General features: G+C 61.0%; 2 protein-coding genes across 3 annotated transcripts in view; both read right to left on the bottom strand.

Annotated features, from left to right (window-relative positions):
• The window catches only part of AGRN (agrin), a 31635-nt gene extending 16660 nt beyond the window's left edge, over positions 1–14975 (bottom strand). Inside the window, exons 1-3 of one of the 2 annotated variants that reach the window (XM_036281493.1) lie at positions 14769–14975; positions 12340–12601; positions 775–822 (exon numbers count right to left, since the gene is read on the bottom strand). In XM_036281493.1, the coding sequence (XP_036137386.1) occupies positions 775–822; positions 12340–12601; positions 14769–14975 (517 nt within the window). The remainder of the gene's footprint in view (positions 1–774; positions 823–12339; positions 12602–14768) is intronic. The other variant, XM_036281494.1, reaches the window with a different exon arrangement.
• A 2131-nt stretch (positions 14976–17106) lies between these two features.
• Positions 17107–18294, bottom strand: ISG15 (ISG15 ubiquitin like modifier). Its single transcript, XM_036281471.1, has 2 exons — positions 18092–18294; positions 17107–17671 (listed from the first exon to the last, which is right to left on the bottom strand). The coding sequence occupies exons 1-2, from the start codon at positions 18092–18094 to the stop codon at positions 17180–17182; spliced, it is 495 nt and encodes a 164-aa protein (XP_036137364.1). The 5' UTR covers positions 18095–18294; the 3' UTR covers positions 17107–17179.
• Positions 18295–26672: the final 8378 nt, after the last annotated feature.

The raw sequence follows: 26672 nt of genomic DNA, 5'->3' as shown, positions 1-26672 counted from the left end.
CAGAGTGCGGGGGGAGGGGGGGGCTCTGTGCAGCTGTAGGAGGGGCCGGCGTGTGCAAAGGGCAGGAGACACCAGCCCTTCAGGGTTCAGGAGAGGAGGCAAGGGTACTAGAGAGGGGAAGGTGTCCCCCACCGAGCCCAATCTTTGAATCCAGGAGGCCCTAGGCTTCCTGCCCACTGCCTGAGAGACAGTCCTGGGCCCCTGCTCCCAACGCAGGGCAGACCTGCCTCCTCCCACAGCCCACCCTACACATGAATGGGCCCCTGGATGTAACTTCCAAGAACCTGGGCAGGTACTGGCCACGCAGGGAGCCCCCCACCCCTAAATGGACCCCAGGCCACCCCTGCAGCACTCATAGCTCCTTCTCCCTCCATCTCACACCCACAGGCTCCCCCCCAGAGGCTGGGCTCCAGCTTGCTCAGTCCAGAGACAGGATCTCCAGTTCCTCCTCAGACAGCTGTCATTGGTCCTGCCGAGGCTCAGTCCAGCCCAGCCCCCCTCCCTGCACACATCTGACCCATCTCACAACCTGTGGGCTCCAGGACTTACTCCCAGAGAAGTCAGAGCCCTGTCTGTGAGCAGCGGCTGTACCGAGACACTATCAACCTAGGGACCCCAGACCCACGCTCCCCCCACTGCCAGCCTAGGGACTCCGCGAAAGGAACCCAGGTTCCCTTGCCCAACCTCCTCCCTGCTCCAGACACACCCCAAGGATGGCCCCCAACCCAGGCACAGACTCCCAAGGTCAGCCTGCCAACTGATGCCTCCACTCACCGTCCGGAGGTGTTGGGGGCACTGGTGTGAAGTGGGTCCCAGGTTTGTCTGGAAAAGAAAACAAATCTCCAAGTTAGGTCCCTCTGAGCAGGCCCTTCCATAGCCTGTCCCTTCACCCAGCCTGGAGGGGTCACTCCTGCCTGCCCACAACCCTTCCCTGAGCCCTGAGAACTAGCCCAGGCCAGGGGTGGGCAAAGGCAGAGGCCCTTGCTGGTCTTGCCCTCTAGTGCATGGTCATGGCCTGACACATGTCAGGTGGGGCCCCAGCTGCAGGCCTTTGGGCAGCCACCTGCTCTCTAGGTGAGCCCAGTCCAAACCTGGCCACAGCCCCACTCCCTGGGGAGCCATCTGCCCCCTTCCTCCCCAGCTCCCAAAGAAAGTTGATTTTTTTCAGCTCGGGACGATGGTCAGCCCCCCATGAGTGCCAGGAGAGGCTTCCAGGGCCCTAGAAATCCACAGAACGGCCCCTCCTGTCCCCAGAAGATGCATGTGGCCCTCGGAGCCGCATCCCCGCTGGTGGCCGCTCTGTGCCCCTGCCTGTCGCCCAGCCTCGCCGCTAGGCAGCGAGCGGCCGGCAGAGGCAGGGTCACTTGGGCCGGGCCCAGGGCGGCCACGCCCGCAGCACGTACAGTTGTTGAGAAAGAGGAGCACGGCAAAGCCGAGCGTGGCGGTGGCCAGCAGGATCAGGCACACGTTGCAGGGGATCATGAAATACCGCACCAGCAGGGAGACCCCACGCTGCTGCCCGGGGTCCCGCTCCAGCGGCAGCGGCATGGCCCGGGGCTCCTCCGCCTCCACTCTCGGGGCGTGGGGGTCCTCACGGGGTGCCCTTGGGCCTCTTCAGGGCTATGCCCCCCATTCTGAAAGCCCTGGGACCGCCGACAAGAGATCTGTTCTCAAAGTTCAGCTCCAGCCATAGCTTGGGGGCACCGGGCCCCCTCCACAGCCTCCAGGCTCATGATGGGGCGGGTGCAGAAGTCTCCCGCAGTAGAAATCCTAAAGTTGGGCTCAGAGGGAGGCAGAGGAGGAGTCGAGGGCCAGCGGCCACCCCTGCGGTCCACAGGGCACCCCCGCGTCCAAGCCGCCAGCTGCTCCCGCAGGGCTCGGCGGAGCCCGCTTCCTGGAGCCCCAGCCCGGTCCCGTCCTGCCGGCTGGTGCCGAGGCCGTCCGCGGGCTGCGTGGCGGGGAGGCGCGGGGCGCAGCGATGGCAGCGCGGGAGGAGCGTGCGCGTCAGCAGGCAGAGAATAAAGAGCCGCCCCGGCTCCCGCCTCCAGCGCACAGCGCCAGCGCCCCTCGCCCTCCCGGGCCGCGGCTGTGGGCGTGGGGCGCGGGGCGCCGCCGAGGGAGGGCGGGGAGCGGAGACAAAGGAAGAGCCTCTGGGACCCCGGCGGCTCACGACGTGGACGAGGTCCGCGGACGGGGACGCAGGGCGGAGGGCGGCGGCACAAAAGGGGCCGCGGGGGCAGGCGGGGCAGCGGCAGGGCCCGGCGCTGGGGTTGGGGCTGCAGCGGCGCTGGGGAGCGGCAGGAGGTGGCGGCTCGGAGGACGTGGGGAGGACGTGGGGTGCCGGGGCTGGAAGGAGCAGGGCGGGGCAGGGCAGAGGTGGGAGCAGCGCCTGGGAAAGCGCAGGGGCCTGGGCAGGGGCGGGGGGCGTGAGGGGAGCAGGAGGCAGGTGCCGGGTGTGGGGGTGGGTGCCGGGCGAGAGTGGGGCGGGGTCGGGGCTCGGCCGGCAGGGCCGGTGCTGGGCTGTGCGGTGCGGAGCCGAGTCCGCAGGGGCTGGGCCTGCACAGGGACCCTGCGTGGGCTGCTGTCTGCGTGTCCCTGCGCGTGTCTCCGCTCCAGCGGCCCCGCCCTGGCTGTGTGGGCGGGAGGGTCCGCAGGTACAGACACACAGGTGGAAAGTGGGCTGAGTCCAGTGCGGAGGGTCGAGGTGGCAATGATGGGCCCACCTCTCCCTAAGAATGGACACCCACACCTCGCGCCACCCACGCACCCCACATCTCTTCGGGACAGGGAGAGGAACATGCCAACGAGTTACGTGTAAATAAGTGTCATGCAAACAGTCTCGGGACTCCCGGGGGGTCCCGCGGGCCTGGAGCGCCCCGCAGAGGCCGCCCCGGGAACTTCGGGGCCATGACGTCACAGCGGGGCTGGGCGTAGTCAGCAGTCTCCACATCCGCCCCCAAAGGATACCCTTCCCCAGCCCCTTCCCAGACATCCGGTCTTCAGCGCCAGGCCTGCTTAGGGTGCGGGGACGCGTGCCCTGTCCCCACCATGCACACCACTCACACCCCACCTCCGCGGCCAGGATCCCATAGGTGACCATCTCCATGATCGGACGAGGGGCCCCTAAGCGCCCAACGCCACACCCTTCCATCCCGGACCTGGTCACAGGCCCTGCAACGACCCCCACCACCTGCCCCCCTCGAGTCCGCCAGCCCTTTCTGGGGAGGGGGAGGAAGGTGTGGACGAAAGAGGCGGCCACACGCTGAACCTGACAAGCTCTAGGGAGGGCCTCCCAAACTCGGAGATGGAAAGGAACCCCCAGGATGGCCCGACACAAAAGTCCTAACTGAAAGTGCACCATGGCCCTGCCACCTCCTAGACCCGGAAGCTCCGCTTCCGTGACAAAGGTCAGTCTTCATGTGACATTTTGCATCTAAGATAAACACACCTTTGAAATGCGAGAAAAACATCCTTTCCAGACCCCTCAGGGCACACCCAGAGCAAGACCACAGGACCCCTCACTGTTATCTTGTTCCTGGCCCAGCATCTCCAGGTGCTGTAAATGTTGGCTAATTACCCGTACCACCCCCACCCATGCAAGAAGTGCGTCTTTCCGTCTTTCCAGTGTATTCTTTGTCCAATCCCAGAGATTTCCCGGCTCTGCCTTCTCTCACCCCCGTAATCTACCTCGAGTGGACTTCATGTAAGTCCTCCTTATGTCTCTTCCTTTGATTCTAGAGTATAAAATAAGCTGTAAAACTGTCCCCCTCCGGAGCATTTTCTCAATCCGTTGAGATTTTGCTTCCCCGCAATTGTCAGTTTGGCTCAAGTAAACTCATAAAAATTCTCTATAGGTTTGGACGTTTCTTACGTAGACAAAGCAGTCTCAAGCAGAAGGGTCCTCTTTTTCTTGGGGTCAGGTCACACCCCCTCCCAACCCAGTACCCCTCCAGGTCAGTTCCCTCCAATGGTCACTGACCAAGTCCCCACCCCGGCTGGAAAGACATTAACCTCTCTCCGCCCCCCCCCCCCCCCCCCCCGTTCACCCCACACACTGAGTCACAGCCATCCTGTCACTCAGGCTCACAGACCCTGCACTCAGGCCGTGGGAGGGGATCCGTGTCTGCCTGCCGTCCGAAGGTCTCCTCAGCAGAACTGCTGTTGCCATGGCCACCAGTGCCACCCCAGTCACTCCTAGACCTCGTCTCAGTCCACCCTGAGAAAAAGCACTAACCACACCCAGCTCCCTTGGGTCCCTCTCCCCAGGTCTGGGGACTCCTCTGCTCTGCCCCTGGAACGGACCCTCCCTGGCACCCACAGCCATCTCTGTTCCTCCAGCGGGACTCCCCCCCTCCCCCAATCTCATTCCACCCAGCCAGGCATCCAGCTGCCTTACAAACAGGTCCTGGAGTCCCACCCTGGTCACCCCCTCGGGTCAGTGGGCTCCTCCACACACATCCCCACCCATCCTCAGTGAGCAGCTACCTGCCAGCCAGCGCCCAGTCTGTCAGGTCCACCTGTCTGGACTCCTTCCTATCCCTCAGCAGGCACGCTAGGGCTACATCCCACAGGGCAGCCCCCAGTCAGGGTCCTGATCACCCCCAGCAGGGGTCTTCAAACCTGAGGTCCCAGTAAAACCTCGAGGAGAAGCCAATGAACAGAGTGGACCCACACGCGATGGACCCAGAGCGACAAGTCATCAAGCACCTGGGGATCCTGGCTCTTAGCAGCCTCACGCTCCTCAGGGTGCCTCCCAGCCCTGCCCACCTCGCTGGACCTTGGTACTGCCCACAACACACTGATGCTGTCTGTGGCCCCCGGGCACCACCCTGGACTGGGAGCACCCAGGGCAGGGTCTGACTCTTTATCTCAGGGTATGGCTTGGCCTAGAGCCCAGCTGGTCACATACTTTCCCACTGAATTCTCACTGCAGCCCCCCAGGACTGGCCTGCACCCCTTGGCTCAGAGATGCCCCTTGGACAGTGCCAGGGGTCAAAACGCAGGCGCTGCCCAGAGCCCACCGGAAAACGCACATGCCCAGTCTGCTGCTTCCACTGCAACCAGGGACATCATGGGGGGCTGGGGGGACACGGTGGAGGAACCAGGATGTGGGAAGGGTAAGCCTGGGGACCAGTGGGAGCCCAGGTGGGGCTGGCAGGAGAGGCCTCCCCCCCAGAGACCTGGGATCTGCCCACGGATGGGCTGGCCAACCAGCCAACACTGGGGTGGGGCGTAGGGCCTACACGCCCGGCCTGGGGGAAAGGGAACCAGCAGGCTGCCTGGTCCCTCCCAGCCCTGGTCCCAGCCTGAGCCCCCCACAGGGGCTGGCCGCCTTCAGAGACAAAGGGCCATTGAGGCCCCAGACCCAGCTGGGGGAGGGGAATGCAGGCTACCGAAGCTATTTTGGGATCTTCAGACTCAAAATCACTCAGCCCTGACCAGTCCAGGCGGGCTCATGCCCCAAGAAGGAACGGAGGACACTGAGCCAGAAATTAGCCCCCTGGACTCTGGGCTCACACACAGCAACACGCAACTGGGTGTCACACGCATACTCACACACAAATGCGCATGCACACCGCTGTCACTCACCTGTGTACACACACTGGCATCTCACGCATACGTTACCCTTCGTGCAACACGAAGCTTGCTCCTCACCCACACAACCCACGTACACGCACGTGCACCCGCAGGTTCCAATTGGGCACCTCAGGTACTTCTCTGGCCCTGAGAAGGATGGTGGGGGATGGGGTCTGGAGAGGGCGGAGTCCAGCCCACGGACAACCTGCGGCCCCTTTTTCATGCAGATGACCCTGGTTCAATCCAGGAGAGGATGGATGGGGTGGGGGCAGGGTGGAGCCTCCCTCCGGGCTGCACACACATCTCACCAAGCTCACCCACCGCTAAAGGAGCACCAGTCACAGGTGTCCGGGCTGCCTCGGTGGGGGAGGGGAACAGGGCCCAGCAGAGCAGCCCCCTCCCTAACCACCTCCTCCGGCCTCCTGGTGTCCGGTCTCAGTTGGCGGCAGCTCCCTCCCCCCAGCCTTAGCAGACAATTGGCGCTTCACAACAGGACATCGCTGCTGGACCCAGGCCAGCCTCTGGGAGGAGGTGGTGTCCAGCCTGGGCCCCAGATCACAGCCTCAGGTGAGGCCAGGAGGTGCCCACGCTTGACTCCAGAGGCTGTGTGCTCCCACCCACCGGGCCACCTGGAGGCTACACAGTGACAGCGGCACACTACACTGGAGGGTCTGGGGGCTGATACCTGCAGAGACCTGAATGATGGGGAGCCGGGTTTGCACAGATCCGGAGGGAGAGCCCTCAGACAGGCAACTCCCAAGGCCCAGGTAAGAACAGGCTCAGGAGGCCAGGAGGAGCCAGTGGGCAGATCCTCAGGCCTGAGGGAGCCCGGACACCTGCCAGGACATGGCCCACAGCCACTAGGGGGCAACAGCAGAACAGGAGGGGGAGGGCAGGTAGGGATGAGGTGGTGCTGATTCATGCCTCTGTCCCTCTCCTCCAGAACAGCCCAAGCCCACCTGGTCATGCACATATTCAAAAGGAAAGAGAAAGCTGGGGGAGCGAGGGAGGTGCCCAGGTGTGGTCAGTGAGTCAGTGGTGAGCCAGGGATCCCACGTTCCCGCTGAGCACCCAGCAGTGCAGAGCGAGGCATCGCAAGAGGCAATGGGGGAGGCACAGCCAGTGCCAAGGTCTGAGTGTGTGGGGGGGGTCACTCGCTGCATCGAGGTGGCCCTGGCTAGGGGTCAGGATGAGAGGTGTAGTGGACAGACGCAGGGACCAAGGAGACCCAGACAGGAGAGCTGGAGGGATGAAGACAGATGCAGGACGGAGATTCCGGGGCCACCGGGGTGCAGAGGGGGGTGTTAATGGGACCAGGGTAAGGGGCCCGGTGCCCATGTCAGGTGGAAGGCTGCCGTCAGGGTGGGTGGGCTCGGTTCCCACCCAGAGGCTGGCAGTGGATTGTTTCCAGCCCTATCCCCCGGCCCACGTCCACAGCAGCTTTCTCTGCCCACTGCCCTTCATCCAAGCTGCAGGGACCACCTAGCTGCTCACCTCATCCCACTGCCTTTCTGCCCAGAGAGCACACACCTGGCCTCCTTGGGAGGCACACCCAGATGGGCAGGCCCTCTGAGGGTCTGCTGCGGGTGGTGGGTGGGTGTGTGAATGAGAAAGGAACCAATTAATGAATTAATGAACAGACATGCTGGGCCTCACCCCTCCCCATCCAGGAAGGGACGAGGGCTCACATCCCCTCCCACAGGCATGCGGGTAGGGCCAGAGTCCCAGGTGTGCACTGGGGCCTCACATCTGCCCGCCGGTGCCACCCTAACCCAACCAGGTGGCCTGCTTCTTCCAAGGGCTGGTGTCAGGTGCCTGAAGGGGGCTGCTGAGGGGAGGAGCGGGGAGGCTCAGGCCCATGTCGTCCAGTGACAGGACCCCCCTCCCCCAGCCCTGTGCCAGACGCGGGGTCTGTTAGACACAGGAGGGGTCTGTGAAACCAAGAGCCCCCAGGGACTCTCACGCCCTCACCACAGCCCTTTGGTCTCCAGCACTGGGAGGTGCAGGAGCAGTGCCCAGCCCTTTGCTAGGAGGGCGGACAGGATGGGAGGGACAAAGCAAGAGACAGGGCGGCAGGCAGGACACTGGACGAGCTGCAGCAAGCAGAGGTGGGGACCCACAGAAGACAGGCCAGAGCCCTGTCCCCAAGGCCCTGACCCCTGACCTGACTGTTGTCTGAGCCCCTGGAACCAGAGGCCACCTGCTGGGGCTCTGACCAGAATCTCACATGCGCAGATCACTCACTGAGGCTGAGGGTAGTGCACAGCCATCTGAACAGAGAGCCTCCCTCTCCACGGGGGCAGGGGCGTGGCTAGGAGGGGCCTCTTCCCCTTCCCAAGTCCAGCACCCCCGCAGGGGTCCTTCCTCAGAGCAAGTTCTCAGGATCTGCTGGGTGGGTGGAGGCCGCTTGCAGGGGAGCCTCCCACCCCAGGCCTAGAGCACACGTTTCCAGATCTCAGCCACAGCCTGGGCCCCACCATGACCCCTTTGGGGCCCCAGCATAGACCCACAGTGGGGCACAGCGCCCTCTTCAGATGAGCTGTGTCACTGTCATCAGGTAGATGTTAAGGGGGTGCTGTCTCATTTCTGAGTGAAGCAGGTGCTTGCTGGGACTCTGGGGTGTCAAGTGCAGCTACTTACAGGTCAGCCCCGTCCCAGTGGCCTGTGTGGGGAGACATCGTTCCTCTCCCCCGACGGTGAGGGGGTGCGAGGGCCAGGAGGGCGAGAGCAGAGAGGAAGTCCATCCTCCCTCCACCCAGGCCTCTGGGCAAGGGTTGAACTTGGGAGGGGGCGGTTGGCCTGGGTTCCACAGGTGGAGGCAAAGGACTGGGGAGGGCCACGCCAGTGTGTGTGCCCCCCCCCCCCCCCGCGGAGGGTCTAACCCTCCGGAAGGAAACAGACCAGCAGGAGGGGGCTTGGGAGGGCTGCACAGGGGATGGTGGGATGGCTCTGGCTGACCCATGGCCCCAGGTCCGCCCGGTTCCCCTCCCCCCACCCAGAACCTTCCCGGGCAGGCCCTGCACTTCCTGCCCCAGCATGCAGTCCTGGACCTAGGCCAGCTAGCCCTGGCCAGGTGACCTGCGGCCTCCTCACCTGTGCACCTCAGGTCCCAGCACCCACAGAGGCTGCGAGGGCACAGGCTGGCCCCACCAGCACCCCCGTGTGACGGGGGAGGGAGAAGGGGGGGCAGTTTCAAAACAATGTGTTCCCATTTCCAGTCTGTGCGGGAGAACCGAGGCTGGGTGCTCTCTGGGTGGGGAGGGAGGGGGCATGGAAAAAGCCGAAAGCTGTTTCCACCAACTCAGCCCAAAGGGAAGCGACGCCATCACAAGCCCCTGCTGTCCCCCTGAACACGGGCCACCCCCGCACAGGAACCCAGGTGGAGTCCAGTCCGCACAAGTCCAGTCCTGCGCGCGGAGCGGAGAGCGCCCATCGCGGGCTTCCCCCCAGGGACCCCAGTGGGAGAACTGGCCCCACCTGGGCAGACGCCGCCCCCGCCGCCCGAGGGAACCCAGGGACTCCCGCCTGGACCTGCCTCCTCCAGGCCCGGCCTGGGGGAGGGGCCAGGAAGGGCGCTGGGCGGGGCCTGGAGGGGGCGGGGCGAGAGCCTACGGTCCCGACGGGGTAGGAGAGGGAACCGTGAGCAGGAAGAGCACCTCCGTCAGCAGGGAGGAATGTGGAGGGGCGGGCCGGGCCCAGGAGCCGTGAGGGTGCAGAGGCTAAGTGCCGGCGGCCGTGGGAGCTAGCCCAGCCCGCAGGGAGGCAGAAACCTCCCTGCACGTCCACCTGGCCCAGCTCAACGGAGACCCTTAGGGCCCACGCCACTGCCCGCCAGGGAGTGCGGCTGCCAGGACCCTGCTTTCAGGGCCGGGCAGGGCCAGGCTGGGCCGGCGCCAGACTCACTTCGACCCTGTCTCTGTGCCAGGCCCCTATCCCTGTGCCAGGCCCGGCGGGGCAGACAACACTTCCTTTCTCTGCTCCTGGCTCCTCCTGGGGAGGGGAGGGCCTCAGGCTGCCCTGCAGGCCTTCAGCCAGCCCGGGTCCTCCTGGGGGCTGCAGGGGAGGCCAGGACTGGTCTTCATGCAGTGGGAGTAGGGAGTATGGGGGGCGTAAGTGGCGGTGCCCAGACCAGGACAAGGTGGCGAGGGCTGGAGGAGATGCCCACTCGGCGGCTAGCCTGAGCAGGCTCACAGTGTGTGGGCGGCTGTCACCGGAAGAAGCCAGGCCGTGTCCCTGACAAAGTGGCAAGGGGTGGGGGGAGTCTCTGGAAGAGGCTGTTCTGGAGCAGCAGACCTCCCTCACCCAAAGGTGGTGCAGAGGGAGGGACACATACCTGTTTCAGCTATGCCAGGAATGTGGTTCCCCAGGTCAGGACTGGAGGAGGTGCCTTCCTAGGGGCTAGAGGCTGGGGAAGGGGCCTGACCAGCAGAGCCAGGAAGCCGCTGGAGGTCCTGGGGAGAAGCTGAGCAGGGCAGGTGTGCTGATAGCAGCAGGTGCCCGCCCCGTCAGTGCCCAGGCAGGGATCAGGAGCGGTGAGCAAAGGTCAGTCCCCCAGGAGATGGGCCTGGGAGCATGTGGCCCCCACCTTGGCTGCTCCGGGCCTAGCTGGGTGTGAGGTGTGTAAGCACAAGTGAGACCTGGTGGTCCTGGGATGACCCTCCACAGATTAGTGGCTGCCCAGACCTCACCCTGGGCCCCAGGGGGCCCCTGGGAGCGGATGGGGTCAGAGTCAGATGGGAAAGGGTCAGTGCATCTCAGGCCCTGTCCCCCTCACCTGGGCTTCTGGAGCCTGGGGCAGAGTCTGAGATCCTCCTCCCACCCACTCAGCCTGGCCCTCACTCCAGGGGGCCTCGTCCCTTGGGCTTTGGGGCACTCAGCGGGACAACCCCATCTCACCCTAGGCCCTGTCCAAGAGCCCAGCCCAGCCGCCTCAGAGCCCTGGTCCGCTCCCAAAGCAGAGGTCCATGAGGCCTAGCTCAAAACGCCTCCCAGTGGAGACCTCCTTATTCTGGGCCCCTCCTCTTCCAGGGGCCTCCCCCCCCAAGGTTCCAAGCCATTTTGTCTCCCTTCCTCTCCATGAACTCCTTTCCACAAGACCCTCTGGTGGCTCCGGCCCCTGTGGGTGCTCACCCTGTGGCTGCGCTGGTCTGTGGGTCCCAGCACCCACCCAGCTGGAGCCTGGGTCCTTGACTGGCCCCTGAGCATGGGTCACCAGGGCAGGCGGCACAGAGTAGGTCAAGTCTCACCCAGTCCTGGCTGGGGGGCTCTCCCATGGACCCTCCTGTGCAGTTGTCTCTGCCCAGCTGGGTTGCTGTGGGTGGACCTTTGGCAGAATGGCCAATCTTGTAGTGCCCATGTGGCCTTCGGGCCACATGCCTTCTGACCTGACAGACGGTCTCGGTTACTAAGTCACAGACCCCTGGGCTGGACCCACCCAACAGTACCCGTAATGGTTCATCCTCTCGATTCCCTGTCAAGGGACAGGGGACCTTCTGTCCTGACCCCTCTCCAGCCCCTCCTAGCCCCCGTTCGCCCCCAAAGCCGGGCATCACCATCACACAGCTGGCCCGTCTCCACGTCTCTCTTCCATCTTCCCCTAGACCACAAGCTTCCAGACGGGCCAGTTCTCACGTCCTTGCCTGGTGAGGTGGCCAGGCTGAGACTGGTCAGCTGGGCCGGTGCTAGCAAGGGCCACACAGCCCTGCTGGCTTCTCTCTGACCCCCGAAGGACCCGATCACAGTCCGCGCAAGACATCGTGGGGTTCCCACCCCACTAAGGTCTGCCCCCCTGCACAGTCCTCCCCAGGCCAGATGAGTCCACCATCCAGGACCCCACAAAAGTCAAGCCAGCATCACAACACTGAGATAGAAGGTGGGACTTCCCTTCTGGTCAACAGAGCAAGTCAGGGGACAGGGTCACCTTCTCAGGACAGGAAATCACAGCCCCCTCCCATTCCCCTGGGAGAAAGGATTCTCTCACATGCCCCCACCCCCCATACATCCCTTCCCAGGCAGCCATGAGGGGACAGACAGGATGTGGGGAAGAAAGCAGTTCCTACATTCTCCCTGCTACATTCCTCAGCCAAGGATCTCAGCCCCTAACTGGGACTATACTGGGGAGAAAGGGGGTGGGGGAGAGAGAGAACCCTGGTCATGTGACTCATGTTCTCCCAGAGGCTGTGGTGGGGGAGGGGCACTCTCAGGCCATTCAAAATAGACATGTGGGAACAGCAGATAGGAAAAAGTTCTTCACTTCAATAACAGAATCCCACACCCCTTTGAACCCACTGAAGCCCCCACCCCATAGAACTGCCCCTTCCCGGAAATGACAGGTCTTGGAACACACAAGGGGGCAGTCCCCCCATCCATACGCCCCACCCACAGCGGTTTGCTCAACATCTGGGCCTTGTCTAGACAGATGTTTGGGCCTCTGCAGGAACATGAACAGCTGGTGTTCATTCACCTGGTCCCAGCCTCTCAAGAACGGAACCCTCCAGGAGGTACAGAGCCAAGGACGGGGAGGGGAGGCTAAGAGGAGGAGGCCTGTACCTTTGCAGAGCTGGGACTTGCTCGGTTCTAAGACAAAAGATGGTAGTGGCCTTGTGGGGGTTTGGGGGGAGCACTGCTAATGCCAGAGAGACCTTGAGATGCAGGGACATACTCCATGCGCCAGGGAGCGGGGAAGGAGTCAGGCCACCAGGCGCACTGTGCCTAGCCCACAACACTCTCCCCTGCCCTGCCTGCCACCCCTCCCCCACGCACCTTCCACACAGTGCTCCACCTCCTCCAGGTTCCGCAGGGTGATGCGCATGAGGCTGGAGTTGAGCATCAGCTCATTCTTGTGGGCTGGCCACAGGTATGGGGGCGCAGGGTTCACAAAGAAGATCCTCGTGTCCCCAGTGGACACCTGGTTGTCACAGATGAGAGGGTCTCCAAAGCCACCGATCACCACCTTGTTGCCACCGTCCAGCAGGCTTTCCTGAGTCACCACGTCTTTGCCCTTCAAGTACCGCCAGACCCGAACCTGGGGTAGAAGTGGAGGGGGGCAGGTATCAGTGATCCTCTTCCCACTGGGGCGAGGAGGCCACAGAGACGAGGGGCAAACACCAGACTGGGCGCCTGGGCCTTTTCCTCCCTTCCCACCTCTACTGCTCAGGCTAGATATCCAGAGTAGACCTGGGCAGAGATGTAAGGAGACCCTGGGTCAGCCCCCCAGGAGGAGGGTGTAGGGAGAAACACACAGGATGAATGCTGCTGCCCACGTGTGTCACACACAAGGACACGGGGTCTGTGAACATACCCCTACCCCAGCAAACAGCTCCCCACCCCCGGGTCTAATTGACCCCAGCCACCCCCATTCCAATAATGTCCATGCCAGCTCAGGCTGGGTATGGGAAGGGGACCCACCTGGCCCAGACTGCCTGCCTCCCATGCCCCTCTCTCCCTATCTGCCCACACCCTCCTCCGGCCTGCCCTGGGCACAGCCAGGAGCAGCTAACATGGATGGTAGTTTCAGGCGACCAGCTCTGAGCTCAGGGCTCTGAGCCAGCTGGGTTCCTTGCAGCCCTGTGGGTGGGCCAAGACGTCCCCTCCCCGGAGGTAAAAGACCCCTCCTCCTGTGGGGCTCCCATGGTGACTGCTGTAAAGGCAGCCTAGAACCACAGAATCAAGTTTGGGCAGCACAGGGCAGCCCCACCCTCCACACTCGTACTCTTGGGGCCCTGAGGGCACCTGCTCTGACAAACTGTGCCCTGGGATGCCCACAGCCTGTGGGGGTGGGGGAGGCAGGAGGGTCGCGGGAGCTGCAGGCAGAACCGCAGGCCGCCCTCAAAGGCACAGGTCCATGAGCCCAGCTCTCCCTGAGAAGTGGCCTCTTTCTTCAGAAGGTCTGGGGGGGTCGGGGCTTCTGGAATGGGGGATGAAAGACAATGGTGGCCAGGCCACCTGCCTACCTCCCCCTTGCTGGGAGCCTGGGGTCTGCAACATCTGCAGGGACCCCCTCCACCCTCCAGTGGCCTGGGTGGAGCCTTGTCCAGTCCTCTCTCTCGACCTCCAGACACACAGTAGGCTCAGAAGGAGGGTAACCGGCAGGGGGAGGGCTGGGCAGTTTTCAGCGCCTCCCCCCACCCCAGCCACACCCAGGAGCAGCAGGGAGGAAGTCGGGAAAATCCTGCAGGGACTTGGCAAAGTGCCCCGAGGTGGAGGGGAGGGGGCCCAGCGGGGGATCCCAGCTGTAGCCCTCACAGGCCAATCTGAAAGAAGCTGCCGCCCCTCCCCATCTCCGAGGAAGGGGGATCGTCCGATTTCTGGTCGGGGAGGTAGTTTTAGGGGCCAGAAGGGGGGAGGATGCGTCTGGGTCCCCTGAGCCGGCCCTAGGAAAGGATTGTGGTTTAAAACCCACCATACCTCCCCCTGAGGCTGCTGGGTCCCACTGAAGGAGACCCCGCAAGTCCCCCCTCCCCCGCCCGCAATGGCCAGGCGAAATGCAGTTTTCCCAGGAGCGGATGGGGCACCTGCCCCTGTCCCTGCCACCCCAAGAACACTTGAGCTCTGCAACGGCCCCGCCCACTTCTCAGCTCTGGCCCCCACACCCAGGCACCGCAGCAACCCCGCCAGGATCCCTGGGATTGGGAGATTAGATGCGAAGTCCCCCTCTCCTGACCACCCCTCTCACCCAGATAAAGGCCTCTGGGGAGGGGGCGACAGCACTGACTGCAGGTGAAACCCCCACCTCCACCCCAGACAGAAAACATCACCTCCCTCGTCCCTTATTCTTTTCTTCGGCCGGTGGGGAGGAGGTGCGGTAGCGACACTCTCCCTGGGGGGCGGCACAGCTGTTTCCAAGGAGGGCTCGGGCTCGGGGTGGAGGGGCAGAGCGAACCGGGTCCCCGGGCCTGGGCACCGCTCGGTGGGACCGCAGGAACTTTCCCTCTGGCGCTCGCGAGTTTCCCGGGACCCGGCGCACCAGCCGAGGGCTCGGCGGTCGCCAAGGAAGCGGGAGCAGGAGCTGCGGAGCGTCTGGGGCTCGTTCCCACGGCCTGGGGCAGGGGGGTCTCTGCGGGGCGGCCGGCATCACAAGGGGAGGGCCTCCGGGCTAGGGGGCCGGGATCGCGGGGGAAGAGGCCCCCAGAGAGGGGTCCAGGAGGGTTCGAAGGTGGCCGCAGGGCCCGGGGGTCCCGGCGGGGGCCCACCTTGCACGAGTACGTGTGCTGCACCGGGTCCACGTTGAGGATCTCCTCCACGGTGCCCGTGAGCACCACGTTCGCCTCCTCCTCCCGCCGCTCCAGTGCGCGCTCCGGGCACGTCCCGTCGGCGCCGGGCAGGGCGCGCGCGGCCACCAGCAGGAGCAGCAGCAGCGGCCGCAGCAAGGTTGGGCCGGGCGGCTGTAGGCTGGCCATGGCGCGGATCGAGGACGGCGGCAGGCGGCCGGAGAAAGTGCAAGGGCCGGGCCGCACCGTGGACCGGACTGGACAGGACAGGACGCAGCTCCCTGGAGGCGGTGGGAGCGCGGGCGGCGCGGAGGCGGGGCGGGGGCGGGACCCGCGGCAGCACCGCCCCTCTGCAGCCACCTCCCCCCGCTGTCTGCACCGCCCCCGGCCCGCCCGGCGCCCGGCGACCCACGCCGGCCCCGCAAACAAAGCGCTGGGACTGGCCAAGGCGGAGAGCCGCCCGGGCTGGGGGGCGGGGCGGGCCCCCACGGACGGACGCCCCGCCCCGCCCCCGCCAGCGCGGACGTCGCCCGCCCCCAGGAACTGCGGCTGAAATCGGGTTAATGCATAATCTGGAGGCGACGTGACGGGACTTCCAAGGGGCTGCAGGCTACGCGGGGCCGGAGCGGCGGTGGCTCCCCGGTGCGAGAAGGGTTTGCCAGACCCCGGGGCCCCCCGTCCTTCGAGCGCTAGAGAACAGCACCCCTCCCCTTGCGGGAGGAACCGGACTGGGGACCCCAGCCCCTAGCTAGACCTGGGGACGGAAGCTCGGCGGGGCCGGGACCCCAGCCTGTCGGGGAGAGGAGCCCCAGCAGGCCGCGCCCCCGGCTGGCTAGGGCCAATGCGGGCCGGGAGCTGCGGCGATTGGTCCGAGCAGAGCGCAGACCCGCCCCCCTCCGTTCCCGGCTCAGCTCGGGCCTCACTGCAGGGCGGAGGGCTCCCCCTGCCGTCCAGCGGCGGCAATGTCGGGTCGGCGGTCGCGGGTGTGGGGTGGGCGGCTAGCCATGTCCCTCCCGGCTCCCGGAATTGCGCTTCTCCAGCCTGGCTAAGCACAGGGGTAACCTGCGGTCCAGAGCGTCCGAATTAGAGCCTGGACTAGCTGAAGATCGAGGGGGAAGGGGAAGAGACGCCTTCTGTTCCTCCAGGACTGGATCCGAGGTGCACCCCTCACCCCAAGCCTCCCACAGAGCTTGTAGCCAGAAGCTCTGAGAGGGGAGCTAGGCAGAGCCCCTCTGCAACGCCCCCATCTTCACTGCCCCCAGACCCTGGTGGGGGGTTCAGGAAAAGAGGGTGGTACCAAGGGTGTGTGCTTACATTTGCTGAGTTGCAGTAGGACAAAAAGGTGAGGGTGGGCCCAGGAAATGAGGCTGGAACCAGGATAGCCCCCCCCAACACACACACCTGCATGTCTACACGTATTCGTCATAAGCAAGGCAGACCTGGGAACCCCCAGCCTAGTACAGACTCCCACAGACCAGAAAGGAGACTTTTGTGTCTCCAGCCAAATAAATCCCCCTGAAGAGTCTGAAAGCTGAGGTCTGAGTGTCCCCAGAATCTCAAACTTTGACCCAGAGAGGTGTCTGTTCTGTCACCCCCATGTCCCCTGCGTCGAGGCTGACAGCCTGGCTCCCGTGGGCTCATTTGGAAACTGGAATAGGAGGAGGCATCTCGTGTGGAAGCAACTGTAGCCTGTGCCAAACTGTGCTCCCCAAAAGCTCTTCCACATGACTGCGGGGAACCCCCATTCCAGGTGCCCCTCCTGCTGTCCATGGCCTCTCCATGAAGTGAAACCCTGAAGGCAGCTGTATTTGTTTCTAACAGTTTCCACTCAGCAGCTCACCGGTGAGGATGTGTGTGGACAGGGCAGGCTCGTGGGTCCTGGACCGGAGAGGTCCTGGAGCTCCCCACCCAACTCATCCAGGCAGGCCCTAGGACTCACTCCCTCACCACTTCCAGGGGTACTGGTCCCAGCAGGGACCTCGCCTTGTGGCCTTTGGGACCTGACCTGGCCTTTCTCCGCACTGTGCTATCAATTAACCCAGATGTTGGGTGGAGGGACTCGTGCGGGGGGCTGACCGTGCTCAACCTGGAGGCAGGGATGGGCTTCAGTGACGCCTCTTTTTCTTTCTCTAGAAATTAATTTGCCAAAGGTGTGGGAACACATCTTCAGCTTCTCCATGGGGGTGTGTTACTATTTTGATCTCACTAGGTTGTCCCCTAACCTAGCAACCCCATCCTAGAGACCCTGGGTCCCGTAGCCCTACTCCCCTCTGCCTCTCCCCCAGGCTGCTGAGGGTGCTGGGGCAGGGGTGAGGGAAGAAGCAGAGGCAGCCAAGTGGCTTTGCACGAACTTTTATTATGGGCCCTTGGTCAGGGACTCGCCACCAGCAACCTCAGTGGGGCCCTCGTGGCCCCTCCCCGCCCCCCCGCAGGTGCAGATTCATCTGCACGATGCAGTTGGGCTGAAGGTTGTACTCCCCCAGCTGCTGATGGTCATCCATGGCCCTCCCCTGGAAACTCAGCCAGAACTGGTTGGTCGGCGCCCCCTCCTGCTTGCTCACTTGCTGCTTGAGCTCAGCCACCTTCTGCGTCAGCAGGACCTCGTAGGGTCTGGTGCGGGCCCTGTCGTTCCTCACCAGGATGCTCAGGGGCTTGTCGCATCTCTGCACCACCAGGATGACTGTGCTGCCAGGGGACAGGCCCTGTCTGTGCAGGGAAACCCCGTCGAGCAGCTCGGTGCTGCTGGACTCGATGACCAGGCGCTGCTGGAAGGCAGGCACTTGGGTCTTCTGGGTGATCTGCTGCTTCAGGTCTGATAACATCATGGAGGCACTCAGGGGCACCTGGAACTCCTTGCTCAGCATCTTCACCTTCACGTACCCGTTCTGTGGGCATTACAAGAGGTCAGAGAACCCGCACCAGTCCTGGGGCCACTGCAGGCACAGCACTGGTCGAAGGGTGAGCTCCTAGGGTCCTGGACACTGCTCCCTCCTCTCCATCATCTCTCCATCCACCTCAAGTGTGGGAGATGAGCAAGGGGGCATTTCTAGAGGAAACGGCCGGCCTCCCGTAACCATCACTTGGCCTCCCTTCACCAGCTAAGAGGTCTCCCAAGGGATCTCAGAATCCACCACTGGGCAGAACCCGCCTCCCGAGAGACCGAGACCCTGACCTCGGAGCCTGGCCCCTCTGCTCACTCAGGAACCGGGGAGCTCTGAGCAGCTCTGCCTGCCTGACCCATGGGGGAGAGGGAGGGAAAGGGACTGGCGCCCAGCCCGCCCACCCCACCTGTCACCCCGGCTCACCATGGCTGCGAGCTCTGAGCTCTGAAGCGAGGTCCTCCGCAGGCAGTGTTGAGTCGGCTGCCTCCGGAGTCTGGAGGCTCAGCCCTTTTTGTGGCCGAGCTGCCCACGTCAGGGGGCGTGTCTGGGAGCCCGCGCGCGGCGGGGATTTGAGTTTCAGTTTCCTTTTCCCCAAGGCTGGAGTCAGAGCAGCGGCAGAAACAGAATGACCCTGGGAACTCCGGGGCGCTCCAGCCGCCCAGCAGGCCAGGCGCGGACACCACCCCTCAGGAGGGTGTGCTCCAACCCCCCTGAGCAGTCCTCACGTCAGACTGTTGCAGCACAGAGATCATAACAAGAAGAAGCTGGGACGATGCTGTTTCACTTTCCTTTTACCGACTTGCAAAACTAGTGAACTTGGGAAGTCTTGTCGCTGTCAAATCAGAAATAATATAAAATAGCGACAATCCAAACTACCCAGAGATGATCACTATTGATCTAGTACAGTATTTGTTCAGATTGGGTTTTTGTTGTTGTTAATTCTCACCCGAGAATATGTTCCCATTGATTTTTAGATACAGTGCAAAGGAGGGAGGGAGAGAGAAAGAGACAAACGTGGACATGAGAGAGGTATCACTGGTTGCCTCCCACACGACCTCCTATAAAACTGGGGCCGGGGATTGAACCCGCAACCCAGGTAAGTGCCCTTGACCAGAACTGAACTCGAGATACTTCAGTCCCAAGGCCTGGCAACTGCTGAGCCAAAGCAGCTGGGGCAGATTGTTACTGTGGTTTGTTTTTAAATGAAAGGGATGTATCTTTTATTTTCTACAAAAGTGAATTCATGGACATTATTGAGAAAGTGAGAAGGCTACCCACAAAAATGGGAGAAAATATTTGCAAACCATATGTTAGATAAGGGTCTAGTATCCATAATATATAAAGAAGTCTTACAACTCAACAAAAATATAACTCCATTAAAAATTGGTCAAAGACTTGAACAGACAATTCTCTGTGGAAAATATATACATGGCCAACAACCTCATGAAAAGGTGTCCAACATCTTTGGGCATTAGGGAACTGCAAATTAAAACCACTCACATGACAATAATAATAATAATAATTAAACAAATGTTCTTCGGAACCCTCATTCATGGTGTGGAAAACAGTCTAGACAGGCCTCAAAAAGTTAAACAGCCCTGGCTGGCGTGGCTCCGTGGGTTAGAGTGTCATCCTGTGCACTGAAGGGTCATGGGTTCGATTTCCAGTCAGGGCACATACAGGAGGTAACTGATTGATGTCTCTCTCTCTCTTTCCCTCTCCGTTTCTGTCTCTCTCGAACCAATGAAAAAATACATCCTGGAGTGAGGATTAAAAAAGAGTTGAACAATTTCATATGATCCAGCAGATCCACTTTTAGTTATATACCCAAAAGAATTGAAAACAGGTGTTCCAGCAAATACCTGTACACCAATGTTCACAGAAGCACTGCGTACAACAGGTAAATGGTAGAAACGGTGGGAACAACCAAATCCGTCATCAGTGGGTGGTAAACACAATCTGGCCCACCCTTGCAGCAGAATATTAGTCAGGAAAAGGAACTAGGCCCTGATTCACACTACAGTGTGAATGACCCATGGAAACTGCAAAAGAAGCCAGAGACAAAAGTCCACATATTGTAATGATTCTATTTATATGAAATACCCACACTAGGCAAATCCATAGAGCCTGAAAATAGATTAATGGTTGCCAGGGACGGGGGGTCTGGGTGCGGGTCGTGACCGCTGTAGAACATGAGACCTCCCTGGGAGCAATGAAATGTTTGGAACTTGATAGAGTGGATGGTTGCATAGCCTTGTAAGTATGCTAAGTGCCACCGAGTTACATACTTTAAACCAATCTATGTTATATAAATTTCACCTCAATAAAAACATTAAAACACACTCCTTCCACCGTTTTGTTATTTGTCACAGTGTCTCATGACCATCTTTCCTTAGGAATAGACCCTTTGCAATCATCTGAGACGTAAGGACATTGTTCTGTGACTGGCTGGGTGTGTCCCTTCTAGACCTGGCCCTGTGGTGCTGTATGGAGTCTCATTGAGTTAATGTTGGAAATTTACATCCCATAATGTTGGAAATTTACATCCCAATTTTTTTCTATTACAAACAGCATGTGACAGGCATAAGTGGCTAAAAATAAAAATTAATAACTGTTAGCCCTGGCCAGTTTAGCTCAGCGATTAGAGCATTGGTCCGTGGACCAATGAGTCGCAGTTCGATTCCAGTCAAGGACACATACCTGGGTTTTGGTTCGGTCCCCGGCCCTGGTTGGGTCCTGCGGGAGACAGCCAGTCGATGTGTCTCTGTCACATCGATGTTTCTCTCTCTCTCTTGCTCTCTCTCTCTCCCCCTCCCTCTCCCACTCTATCTAAAGATAAAAATGGAAAAATATCCCCAAGTGAAGTTTTTTTTTTATCCTTACCCGAGGACATTTTTCCATTTTTTGTTCAGATACAGTGGGAGGGAGAGAGAGAGAGAGAAACATCAACGTGAAAGGAACACACTGAGTGATTGCCACCCGCACGACCCAACCAGGGCTGGGAACAAACTGCAACCGAGGTACGTGCCCTTAGCGGGAACCGAACCCCGGTCTCTGTGGACCTCAGGCCGACGACGCTCTAACCACTGAGGCAAACCGGCCAGGGCTCGACGACCATTCTTAAACGCGGTGTAGGTCTTCTGGTTTCCTAGTACTTAGTACTTTTAGATCCTTCATCTATTTCACCAATTGCTTCCTATTTTCAACAAGAGGACATGACAACCACGGATGCTGACAGGACCTGGGGAGCACCTGTCTTATTTTCCGGGGCTGAAGACAACAGAAATGTATTCCCTCACCGCCAGAGGTCTGAACTCCAGGGGGACCAAATGACCACATTGTCAGGCTGGTTAAAAATAGTCTGATTTTATGTGGTTTACAGCAGATGAGAATGATCAGAAATACAAGAATACAGGACATTTTAAAGGGAATGGAAAGGAACATACCACACACCAATTAACTAAAAGGGAACAAATGTGGCCATATTAACCATTGTAACAACATATTAACAAGGAAATCTCATAGGCAAAGCTTACTAGATACACAGAAGTTCTCATAACAATAGCTTGATTCCACAGAAGATGGTACGAACCTAATAACATGGAATGCCCCTTCCTGGAATAACCCCTGCCCCTCACCCCACCCCCGAGATCTACCAGACCCACTTCCTACAAGTCTTTGCTTCCGTGTTCCCTCCTGGGCACCGCTGTCCCTGACCACACCCTGCTTTGTTTCTCTGAACAGCACCAGCACCTCTAAAACCACAGAAGTTATTGCTGTGGTCATGCTCCCGAGGATGCTCCCTGCAGAACTCGCCCAGCCAAGGTACGGGGCACACCTTTGTGTGACAGAGTGGGCCTTTCGACGTTGAACGACATCAATGTGAACATGTACGGAAGCTCAACATTTAGACTTCCGAACAAATTCATCTTCCTAACAAATTCATCTTCCTGTCTTTCCACTTGAAGTCATACACCTGAATACTACTGAGTAGCATTTGAACTTAGCATCTCAAGGCTAATTGACGTCACATTCCGAACATAAGCACTGTGTCTGATTGACACTGAGCCCTTTACGAGGGACATGTGACACAGCCACAAAGTGATGGGTCCCCATGCGTACCCCTGGGACGCCGTCCCTCAGCCAGATGGCTCATATGCTCCGCCTTCTCCCTACCTGCTTCCGAATTTGGAGCACCACAGAGAGCTCTTGCTTCGAGAAGCCGTGAGACTTGGCTGGGGGGCGTCGCACGCATGCCTTGTCCCATTGTCCCTTCTTCATGACCAGGGACCCCACCTCAAAGGTGTGGGTCTTAGCCCAGGTTCTCCGACTTCACTGAGACTTAGCTCATTTTTGCTCCCGTTCAAATCCGAATCCTTCCCCCACCTTTCCATCTGGTCGTCGCTGCTCCCAAGACCACGGTCATCCTGGACCACGTCCGACTAGCTAGAGGCCTGTGGTCGTAACTGGACACCACCCTGACGACAGGGTTGGTGCTGCCCTGTGGCCGGCTGACGAAGTAGCCTGTGGCCAGCCAGGAAAGGTGTCCTCAGAGTCCCGGGGGGCTGAATTTCTTAACCGAGGGTAACGTTGAGCTCTGTGAGTTACATCATCGGCTGGGCCCTCCTTCCCTTCCACCAGAACCGGGAAGGCAGAGCAGCTGGCACCTCCTGACCGTGCCACGGCCTTCCTGTCTCCCTCCCATGCCAGAGCCTCACCCTCGACTCGACACGTACGTCCCAGTCACAGCCCCTGCAATCTGTGTCTGGGGGGGGGGGGGGCGTGCAGAGCAGAGGGTGCAAAGGAGGCTGCTGGTTTCACACTGACCAGCAGGCACAGTGGGCCCCTCAAACACCGTGGTGTCTGGTTCTCACCGAAAGAGACCCTGCACGGAGGCAGAGGGAGGTCTAAAGATGAGAAGGATCCTTTGGCTGCATCAGAGGTGGCTGGGAGGGAGGGAGGGGTGGAAGGAAGACCTGAGACAACAGTGGGAGGTTCTAGTGGGGGGGCAGTGAGCTGGAGCTGGGGTGTGGCAGGAGCCAAACGTGGAGGAACTGAAGTAGTTCACACCCACAGGATGTGCTGAGGGCCAGCGAGGAAGGGTCAGGAAGGGAACCCAGCAGGCCCCACAGCCAGCTGGACACAGCTCGGGCTGCCAGTGGCGCACCCCACATCCTGTGTCGTTATCTGGGCCAGCTGTGCTGGTACCTCCAGCTCCCTCATGTCCCTGCCACTAAGTGACTTCCGTGCCCTCCCTCCCCACCCCCTGACTCTGCAGGGCAGCTACAGGCACCTGACAGACCCAAGGGAGGACACAAAACAGAAAGCCAGTGGGAGGTACCCACAGGCCCTGTCCCCTTCCCAAGGGAGAGGGAGAGGTGGGGAGGAGAGTGTAGCTACTCTGACTGCCCTCAGACTCACCCCCAAGGACAGCTGGCTCCATAAAAACATTTTATCAAAGAGAAAGCGAGGTCTCAAAGCAGTGGTGGAGGAAGAAAGGAGTGAAGACAGGGAGGATGGGTAGTGGGAGAGAGAGGCCACTCTCTCTGGGTCCGGAGCTCAGTCCATCCCACCTGCCCAGTTAGCTGTGCAACAGAGAGGCCCGATGTCACAGCAAAACTGTCGTATTCTGTGAAGCAAGAGTTGGAACTGAGCCCACAGGGACAGCAGTGAGGGTGGCTTGGCAGTGCGGGGTAGAATCATCTGGGGGTGTCTCACTCACGTGTCTGAGACCACTTGGATGCCGCCGCAACACTTACACAAGGCGTTTCGTGTGACCTCTCCATGTGGCTTCTCCTTGGGGCCTCCTCAGGGCCAGTCTGAGTCCTCACAGTGTTTCTTCTGGGTTCCAAGAGTGGGGGTCTTGGGAGAGCAAAGTGCACCTGCGGCATTTTATTTTATTTTATTTTTCAATCCTATCAGAAGATTTTTCCCCCCATTTATCTTTAGATAGAGTGGGAAGGAGAGAGAGAGAGAGAGAGAGAGAGAGAGACATCAATGTGAGAGAGATACATCGACCAGTTGCCTTCTGCATGACCCGGACCAAACTGCAACTGAGGTACGTGCCCTTGACCAGAATTGAACCCGTGACTCTGGTTAGTGGGCCGATGCTCTACTGGCTGGGCCCTTGTGGCATTTAAACTATCCAGGCCCAGAAGTGTCTTTGATGTTCAGTGTCATCACAGTCTCATCAGGGACACTCCGTAGGGCACGTGGGATGGGAAATACTGCCGTGTTCATCTTGGGAAAATGCGAGCTGCCACACCAGGGTCTCAGTCACTCCCCCACTGCAGCCTAGAACCCTCCTACTCATAGCAAGGGAGCCCCGTGGGCCCGGCCAGAGATCAAGCCCATGTGTGAGAGACGGGAAGGGGGGAGTCAGAGGGATGAAGGCCCAGGCAGACATGGCCATACAGGCATTGGGGTGCAACCCTGTGGGAAAGACACGAAGAGGTGCGGGTGGCGACCTTGGGGAAGCTCCCCTTTCTCTGGCCTAGAGAGGGCTCCTTGCTGGGGTGAGGGCTGGGAAGGCCAAGTCACAGGTCTGAGAAGACCCTGGGTGGGAGGCAGCCCTCCCTCTCCCGAAGGTGAATGCCCCAGCCTCCTCCTGTGTTCCGACCTCTTCCGCCTGCCTCCTGGGGCAGGAACAACTGTAGCTGACATGTATCCAGCTCTGCTCTGGCTATTTCCAAAGTAGGATCTCATTCATCTTCCCAATAGCCCTGGGATAAATTTAAAAAATAACCTGTTGTGCCCGGTGGGTGTGGCTCAGTGGTTGAGCGTTGACCCTGCACCAAGAGGTCTCCGGTTCAATTCCCAGTCAGGGCACATGCCCAGGTTGTGGGCCAAATCCCCAATGTGAGGCATGCAGGAAGCAGCCAGTCGATGTTTTCTCTCTCTCTCTCTCTCGCCCTTCCTCTCTCTCTAAAATCAATAAAGAAAAAAATAATAACCTATTATACATGTGAGGAAACAGGTACAAGGGGTAAATGATCCTCTCTGACAACTGTAAGGGAAATAATGGTTAAGAACGTCGCTCTTCAGGCCTGTCTGTCCAGCCTGAACCTCCTGCCTATCTGATCTCTGTGGGCGGCTGGGGTGGTCCAGAGCCCACCCAGACAGGGTCCCAGGAAGCCCTGGCTAGCAGCTTCTCCCAGGGAGGCCTAGCAGGAGGAAATGGCTCAGGTGGCCACTGGGGGGGGGCAGAGTGGGGGCTCCATGATCCCAGAGACCTTCTGCGGGACTGGTGGGAGCAGGCACCGGACCAACCAGGACTTTCTGTGCAGGCAGGGTCCCCTCGGTGCATCCTGTCTGTCCCCAGCGTCTTTCCAATGCCTCCTGCCCAACTTCACACGCTCCTTTGGGGCCCGGTAGAGGGAGGGAGAGTGGGTGGCCTCAGCTTGGTGAGTGGCAGCTCGGTCTTGAGGCCAGTCCAGAGGCGCGCACCCCCACGTAGACACATGTGTAGCGGGGAGAATCTGAGCGGTCTCCCATCCCGCCCAGGGAGGCTCCAGCAGCTGAGGTGACCCTTTGGAGCTGCCAGTCGGCTCTCTCTCGGTCAAAAAAGCCCCCTCAAGGCTGTCCAGGACCCTCCCCGGGCCAGAAGCCCTCTGGTCTGCTCGCCCCTGCGGTCCCTCCCCTCCTCTCTCGGGCCCTGCGGCCGCTTTGACCCCGCGCTGCGGCGCCCTCCACCCGGACCTGGTAGGGCTGCCTTCTTCCCTGAAGAACCCGGGCAGGGAAGACCCCTGGCCCACCCAGAGGAAAGAAGGGTTTCCTTCCCCCAGCAACCCCATCATTTCTGTCTCTTACAGCGGGCTGAGTATTTTGTGTGTCTGCCGCGCCTCCCGCGGGATTAGAAGCCCCAGGAGGGCTTCCCCGGCCCCCAGGGCAGGTGGGACTCCGCGGGCCTCTGAAAACGTCGGCAGTGGGCTGGGGACCCTGAGAACTCCAGACTGTAGCGCCCCCGCGACGTAGATCGAAACGAAAACAACATCAAACACGAAAATAAGCATAGCCCAGCTTTTCCCCTGCACGTGGCTTCGACATACACAAAACCATAGCCACTGCCCCTCCGTTTTCTGTCGGCTCTGCTTTGCTGGTGCTGACTCTGAAGTCGTGCAGTCTAGAAGCGTTTGATGTCACCAGCGCCACGATGTCACCCCAGCGGGCTCGGGTGGGTCATCACCTGCCTTCGCCCTGAGTCATCATCCCTGATCACCTGGTGGCACGGTTACATTCTAATGACGTCACCCCGACTGACGGGTGACATCATTCCACCTGCCCTGCAGCATCACCCTCGTTGGCCCTGTGCCATCATTCAATTGTGCTGTGATGCCACCCTGACTGCTCTATGACCTTGGGCAGCGGACCTCGCTGCTGCCCAGTGGCTGGCGCTCCCCGTCGGCGGAGTCACAGGTTGCAGGCGGCGGCGGGTCAGACTCCGAGGCCGTGCAGAGGCCCTAGGCCGGGGCGGGGACCCGGAACAGCGGAGGAGGAAGGAGGCGGACTCGGTTCCCTTCGCGAATTTTCCTTTCAGATTTCCCGCTCGCGCTGGGGAGCTGGCGACTCCGCCCAGCCCCGGAGGGCGCGGCCGGGCCGGCCCGAGAGGCCTCCTCCTGGCGCGCACTCGGCAGGCGACGGGGGCGGGGGCGGCGCGGCGTTTTCCCGCCTGTGCCCGCTGTGCCAGAGGCGGGCGCGGGCGGGGTGCTCCCGCTCCCCTTTGTCGCCCTCGGGGTTGGTGGGCCCGGAGCCCAGGCGTGACTGACAGCGGCTGCGGGGGGCGGGGGAGCAGGGAGGAGCGCAGCCGCGCATTGGCTGGCGCGAGTGTGGGAAAGAATGCGGAGAGGGGTTCACACACCCCGCTGAGGCTCTTCCTTAAATAGCCGGGAGGCTGCGACGCGCGCGCGGGCCTGGCGCCTGCCGGAGAGGCTCGGGACGCCCTGCACCTCGCCCTCGGCCCTTGGCGGCTCGCCCCGCCGGGCACCGGGCGGCGCACGGCCTCGCC

Source organism: Molossus molossus, unplaced genomic scaffold, assembly GCF_014108415.1.
Source record: "Molossus molossus isolate mMolMol1 unplaced genomic scaffold, mMolMol1.p scaffold_m16_p_35, whole genome shotgun sequence".
Lineage (NCBI taxonomy): Eukaryota > Metazoa > Chordata > Mammalia > Chiroptera > Molossidae > Molossus > Molossus molossus.
The sequence above is the reverse complement of the archived record's forward strand: the minus strand, read 5'-3'. Positions and strand labels throughout refer to the sequence as shown.